Genomic DNA, 7,289 nt, shown 5'->3' with positions numbered 1-7,289 from the left:
CCAAGAGTTTGAGGGTAAAGAGGCAAAATAATAATAATAATAATAATAATAATAATAATAATAATAATAATAATTGTCACTACTGTCAATTCTGCATGCTCCACCCTGCTCCACCCTTCAACCCTTCCTCACTCAGGACCAGGTCACCTCACTCTGCTCTGGCTACAGTTCCAGGCCCCTGGACCGGAGCTGCTGCTGTCCAGCAAGGCAGTTTCCCCTAAGCCCTGCTATTCCATCAGGAGATCCCCATGTCACCCTTCATCCTTAAGGCAAGGAGGTGGAACAGGCATTTTAGGAAGATAGTCACAACCATGTGGGTGAAGGGGTCACAGAACGACTCCTCCCTAAATATCTGCCAACTATTTTTGCAACCGAACGAACAGAACTGTCAGACTTCCCTGTCTTCTCAGTGCCCTAGTTAATGGGGTTTACATAGTATTTAAATTCTGTTGGAGGTTTCCAAATGGCATAGTTAAGTCAGGGGTCTCCAGCCATTGGGCCGCGGATTGGTTCTAGTCTGTGGCCTGAAGGAACTGGGCCACACAGTAGAAGGTGAGCAGCAGGAGAGCAAGTTAAGCTTCATCTGTATTTGCAGCTACTCCCCAGCACTAGCATCACTGCCTTAGCTCCACCTCAGATCATCAGGCATTAGATTCTCTTTGGAGCACTGGCCCCTGGTGCAAAATAGGTTAGGGACCACTGCTTTAAGTGGTCCTTCTCTAAGGGCCTTCTCTAGCTGCCTGAGGCCTCATTTTCCCTCTTTCATTTCAGATTTGGGTCCTTCTGCTTCAAGAATATGTCGTCTAAAAAAGCCAGTGTAATCAAGTTCATTTGGATGGAGATCCAAGTGTACCCATGGTCAAATCTGCATAAACACAACTAAAACACAAATTGGGCTAACTGAGGTATAGGCTGATAGGAGTTCCATATTTCCAATGCTGGTTTCATAAAACAAGTCTTACTGCATTTTAAAAATAGATTGGGTAGCACCTCCATTAAATTTTTCTTTGGACAAATGCTATATGACCTCACTTATAAGTGGAATCTGAAAAAAAACCAAAAAACTAATAGTAAAAGATTAGATTTGTGGTGACTTTGGGTAGAGAGTTGGAGGAAGGTGGTCAAAAGATACAAAGTTCCCGTTATAAGATAACTCTTGAGGATGTAATGTATAACATGATAACTACAGTTGACACTTCTCTATGGGATATGTGAAAGTTGTTAAGAGAGTAAGTCCCACGAGTTCTCATCACAGGGTAAAAAAACATTTTTTTTTCTTTTTTTGTTTGTATCTATGTGACATGATGGATATTAACTAAACTTATTGTGGTAATCTCTTCACAATATGTTGAAGTCAAATTATTATATTGTACACCTGAAACTTATACAATGCTGTATATCAATTATATCTCAACAAAACTGGGAAAAATTTCTTAGGGGAATTCATGTTGTAGAATTTGAAAATTGATGAGAAAATTTTCTTATTTGTTTCTTGTGGCTCCCTTTCCCTTCAGAACCCCATTAAGAGCACACTATGAAAATCCGTGGAGTGGGAAAGCAAGTCACCAAAACTGAAGTATTTATTTTCCTCTGAGCTGGTTTTGCCTGTAGGAAAAAGCAGAGGCCTGGTCCTCTCAAACCCTGGCCAGCCCTGACTACCAGCCCAGCCTATGGCCTTAGGATGCCAGCACTTAGTGGCCTGCTTGGTTGGGCTGCCTTTCAGACAGCCCACCACCAGATCTGCATCCCGTTTCCATCGCTGCACTCACACACACTCTGCAGCAAAGCTAATAAACCCATCCCGATTTTTTTCTTTCTTTTCTTCTCCCCCTTTTCCCCCAAATTATTCTTTGATACAACTTAAGTTTTATTACAGTCTCAGAAATCACCTCTTAATCCATTGACCTGTAAGTTGACTAACTGACTGAGCAAATGAAAAAAGTATTTCAAACTACCACAGGTAAGAATCCAGCCTGAACTAAGAGTCACCCCCACCACTACCAAGAAATTCCACACAACCCATCTCTTCCAAATAGGACCACAGAAAAAAGAGAAAAAAAAATCTCTTAAGTATTAGAAATTCCTCAAGAGAATATTCACTAGTGCATTTGGTAGTTTCCAAAATTCGACTGTGTGTGGTAACCCCAAGGCATATGTTCGACTCGATATTATGCTTGCCTAACACTTCTACCTTTCTTAGGTTGGTGGAATTCTGTTTGAAATTGTTGTTTTCATTTGTTTCTTTATTAGACATACTTCAAAGGTTGCAATTCCCCTTCCCATCTCCATTATAATGCACAATCTACTAAGTTAGCAATGTTTTCAGGTCGACCTATCAAAATATTCCAGAAAATTAAAATTTAGGGCTGTAGTTCTCTTCACCGCTACACCAAACACTTAAAAACAACAGTAGAAGGGCTAGGCACCTGGACTTGGGGGACTATCCTTCCCATTAGTCTCAGCCTAACTAAACAGACATCAGCTGCTCATCTGTTGTGTTCTAATGTGTAAAATATTCCCTCCTTCCAATGCCTAAATATTTACAAATTCGCCCCTTTTGCAATGAGCTTTTGCACGACTTTAAATAATTTACTAAAATTGAACTCTTTGGTACATTAATTTGAATAATTTCCACTTCACACTTAACCCCAATGTGACATCAAACAGAAGGGTTATCTCAATGACACCAGTGTTAGGAGTTGAGGTGTGTGTGTGTATAATATACATATAATAATATATAAGTATATATAGGTATTGTTTATACAAAGGTGTGCGTGTGTGTGTGTATGTGTATATACACACACACAAAGGTATATATATATATATATTCACAAAGGTGTGAATATCTTTGTATACAAGGAATAGTATACTACAGTAATTTTCCAATTTGGAAATCATGTTCCCTCTGATAATGGGTAATTTCCAAAAACTAGAGTTTATTCATCCTATTTTCCACCTACTAAGACCCCAAAATTATTTTCCAATCATGGAAAAGGCAATAAAAACACACCAACTTGGGAATGTCCAGGACAAAGGTCTGCAAGTCCTGAAGCAGGTTTTAGAATGGCTGCCCTGCCGAATGGCTTTAAAAAAAAAGGTTTACTGACCTGCACTCTAGCTTCGGGCATATTCATACGTCTCGCAATCTCCTGTCTGGGGAGAAAAAACCACACATGTTCAGTATTCAGAGATGTGGATGTAAGTTAAATATAAGATATTATTTCTTTCTTATTCAAATTTTTTTCAGGGAAATGTCAGCGATTTATTTTATGAACCAATTTCTGTAGTAGAAAAACACACCATTTCAGGAAATTCAGTTGACAAAGGATTTTTAAAAAACCAAGTCTCATGGAAGCACGGTACTCAAGAACACATGAAATTCTAATTTAGATTTTTACTGTTACCAACTTCAAAATGACTAAAAATCTCTGACTGAGGAAACATCTCTACCAACTTTCAACCATTGCTCTTACCCATTTTATAGATTAAATTAGATGCTTAAAAATAGCTTGATTGGCCTATATCTATCTATCTATCTATCTATCTATCATATACAGGATGGAGTACATTCCCAAATGTACTAATGCTAAAGAACAATACAAACTCTCTTCATTGTTTGCGCTTATTTTCAAATTTTTAATCACTAACTGCCACCACCCCCACCCCCCGCACTATTCTGTAATATCTAGCTGAGGCTTGATTTAGAGACAGTTTCCTTTCAGGAGCAAAATTAAAAGAATGCAGAAAAATCACTAGGCAAGATAAATAATTTTCAAATGCAGCATTTAAAAATATAAAAGTCAATGCAAAAAAAGTCTCTGATGAACAGATTTATCAACATTTTAAATTAAGGTAGGATCCTGCTCTGATTTGCTCCACCATGCCTCCCTCGGGCTTCTCATTCTTATCCTTGCCTTGGTTCTAATAGAAAGTTATTGAAAATAACAAGCGCCTGCTGAAGTTTCCCAGTTTGATTCATTTAAATACTGCATAAAATTTACTTTGAGTCTCAAAGGCATAGCTGTTACTCTGAACCGAATTGCAGGAGAGCCGCCCCCTGTCAGGCCTCAAATCCCCCAGGTGGCCTTTTGTTCAGAAGGAAAGGTGACAGACCTCTGAGAACACCAACTGCCACCCTGGACATGCGCCACGTGCTCGCTGGAAATGGCGCCATATCCTGGCAGTTCGCTTACCTCATAAACAAGTTGGGATAGGCGTTGAAACGGAAAATGCGCTCTAGCTCTTGCACCTGGACCAGGGTGAACATGGGGCGCTGGACCACCTGCTCCCTGTCCCATGGCTGTTGATGCTGGACGACAGCCTGAAGGGGCTGTTCTTCCTGCCTCTGCTCTCCGGGTTCTCCGCCACTATCGTCGCTGGCCTCGTGGTTTTCGTCGTTCATGGCGCCTGGGGCGCATGGGCCATCCGGGCCACCGTCGCTGCCTTCTTCGGCTTCTTCTTCAGCTCTTATCTCTTTTTCTCCTCCTGATGCTGCTCCCTGCTCAGGTTTGGGCTGTGTACCCTTTTCCTCTTCTCCTCCCTCTCCGATTAGCGACATCTCCACAGGCTTCGCTTCTGAAAAGGAAGAAACCCAAAGAGAAAGATCAGGGCACTGCAGCCCAGGCTGTGAGGAGGGGTGAGGGGCTGCCTCCAAGGGGTGTCCCGTCCGCTCGCCTCTCCCATGGAACGTTGGTTTCTCGGAGTCGGCTGAGGCACGTGTCACGACCAGCACTAACCATGCAGTTTTTCCCACTCCTCATCGACTCCCAGGCTGAGGAAACCAGTGGCATCCTGGCTTCGCTGGCGCTGAGGCTTCATGTCCTTAGTGCCGTCTGTGAGGCTGTGGCTTCCACAGATTCTGCAATGCCGCCTGGCTCCTTCGAGGTTCTTCTGGAGTCTAGTCAGGCTACAGTGTGTCTGATTAAACGCCCTCCCTGAGTTTATCGCCAGTTCCTGGGGGGGCGGGGGTGGGCCTGTTGAGGTGCGCATGCGGCAGGCGGTTGGCCGTCAAAAGGGAGGTGTACTTGCCAGAAGAACTTTGGTAGTGAGCATGCGTGAGATCATGGCCCCTAAATGTATCACCTCATGAAATGTACCTAATGGATAAACGCTCCCTGCTTCACGTTCGCAGAGAATGGGTAAGAAAACAGTTAAAAAATGTTTAGTTGACCAATTTACTTTCAAAAAGATGGTCACAGATGGCAATCGGACAGGCTTTGTATGACTCTGACCAAGTCGTTTCCTCCTCAGGCTAGCTCTTCCTGGAGCCAAACTACTGACATCAGAAACCTTGCTTACTGACCACTTACTACCTGGCTAACTTGAGTTGCTTATTCTCTCTTAGCTTTAGTTTCCTTATCTGCAAAATGGAGATAACAATAGTACCTAACTCATGGGGTTGTGAAAATTAATAGGGACGATTTTTTAAATCTTTATAAATGACCACTCCTATTTTCTACTTCCATCTTTTTAGTAATTATTTTTAATAAGGGCCCATGAGAGCAGGTAAAGATGGTTATCATCTAAGTGTTGGCAATGAAAAGAGTATGTTTTCTTGTGAAAATAATGTTCCTGCCATGTCTTTTTGTACGTACATGTGGTTCAGACAATGGCTGCTGCATGTACAGGGTAGCAATGTGGGTAAGGACATGAAGGCCAACTTGGCCATTGTGCTGTAGGTTCTCACAATCTGGGGAGGCAGACTGGCCTATCAAGAGCAGGAGCCCCCACAGTATGGAGGCGGACTGTCCAGCCCCACTGCTGACTTGCTTTGTGACCCTGGGCAAGTTAGCTAACCTCTCTGTGCCTCAGTTGCTACCGCTGTAGAATGGAGATCATGATGATACCTGCTTGTTGGTGTTGTGAATTTATATGAGATCATGCAAGCAAGGCCTATGGTGAGGGCTGAGACAACCTGAGGTGATGCTGGAGTTAAGGAGTCAGGACTGGATGGGGTCAGTCTATACATGAATCCACACTGTGACTGAAGATGCCAGACATGGAGTGCAGTCCCTGAGTGGATATGAGAGCCTGTGGAGCGGCACATAGTTCTGCTTGTTTATGCCAGTGACACCATATGGGTGCTCACCGTGCACCAGGGCCTGGCTAATCAGTCTTATAGCCATCACTCTCTTTAATTCCTAACCAAAGAAATGGAGGCTCAAGGAGGCTCAGTGGCTTGCCCAAGGTTACACAGCCCAAAGGTAGTGGGCCAGAAGTCAAACCCTTGAAGACACAGTTCTTGGTAGGCAGTGGTAGAAACAGGTTTGATTTTTGTGGGTAATAGGGTGCCCTTTGCACCTCACAGGATGGGTCAGAGATTGGCAGATACTGAGCAGGCTGAGCAGGGAATCCCAATTAAAAGAAATAGTATTAACAGCCCCAGGAGGGACCAAGTGCAAGCTTTTCTCAGGGAACCCCATCACACCCAGGCTGGCCAGGAAAGAGAGTATATGTAAAGTGTGACCTTGAGAGAGAGCTGGACAGGAATCCTGAAGATAACACTATAGCAGGTGAGAAATAGAGTTTAAAAGGTGGGTTCAGGTCAAACTCATAGAAGAAGTTAGAATGCCAGCATTTGGGCATGGTTAACTATAAAGGTTTTGGTCAGGGCCAGTGACTTAATGAAAGCAGTGTCTTACGATGTGGAGTAGAGGGGGAGAATCTCTAAGGTGGCACTTGGCTGAGTTCATTGCAGTTTTGGAATGGGGCACATTGTTCAGATATGGTGTTTCTGATTCGGAGGCTATGTTTGGACATCATGAAGATTGAGAGTCTCTGAACTTGAATGTAAAATCTGTATGTACTGTAATTTTAAGAGTGTGTGTGCACCTTTCATCAGATAATGAAGGGGTACATGATGACACTAACCACCCCCTCCCCCAAAATACAGAAGACCAGGGATTTAGTAAAGAAGCCAGGCTTTGGAGTTAGAATGCCTGAATCTGGTTTCAGCACAAAGCATTGCTCTTCTAGTTTCCTCCTCATAGCGAGAACTTTGTCCCGTATTCTTGTCACGTGACACTGAGCAAGGCTCATCATCATTCCAAGCTTCAGTTTCCCAACTGTAAAATAGGGCAGCTATTACTACTACTACTATTAGCAAAAATAAAAATAATCATTTCACAGAATACTTTGTTTTTGTCTCTGGCTAATTTCATTTAGCATAATGTCCTTTAGATTCATCCATGTTGTTGCAAATAACAGGATTCCTATAAATATTTCAGCGTGTATCTCTAAACGAACCAGAGTGCCTGATTCCTAATCAAGCCTCTTTCCATTATGCCACA

The 7,289-nt window shown here is 42.8% G+C and overlaps 1 protein-coding gene across 1 annotated transcript; it reads right to left on the bottom strand.

Moving 5' to 3' along the window:
* Positions 1-3,107: 3,107 nt before the first annotated feature.
* LOC120596766 (rhox homeobox family member 2-like) lies at positions 3,108-4,855 on the bottom strand (the record flags this gene model as incomplete). The annotated part of the gene is made up of 3 exons (XM_039855223.1): positions 4,737-4,855; positions 4,194-4,575; positions 3,108-3,153 (listed from the first exon to the last, which is right to left on the bottom strand). Coding segments are annotated over exons 1-3 (510 nt in total), but the record flags the coding sequence as incomplete, so codon positions are not given.
* Between the last annotated feature and the right edge of the window lie 2,434 nt (positions 4,856-7,289).

The sequence above is a fragment of the Pteropus medius genome, unplaced genomic scaffold (genome assembly GCF_902729225.1).
Source record: "Pteropus medius unplaced genomic scaffold, Ma_sr-lr_union100, whole genome shotgun sequence".
NCBI classification, from domain to species: domain Eukaryota; kingdom Metazoa; phylum Chordata; class Mammalia; order Chiroptera; family Pteropodidae; genus Pteropus; species Pteropus medius.
The sequence above is the reverse complement of the archived record's forward strand: the minus strand, read 5'-3'. Positions and strand labels throughout refer to the sequence as shown.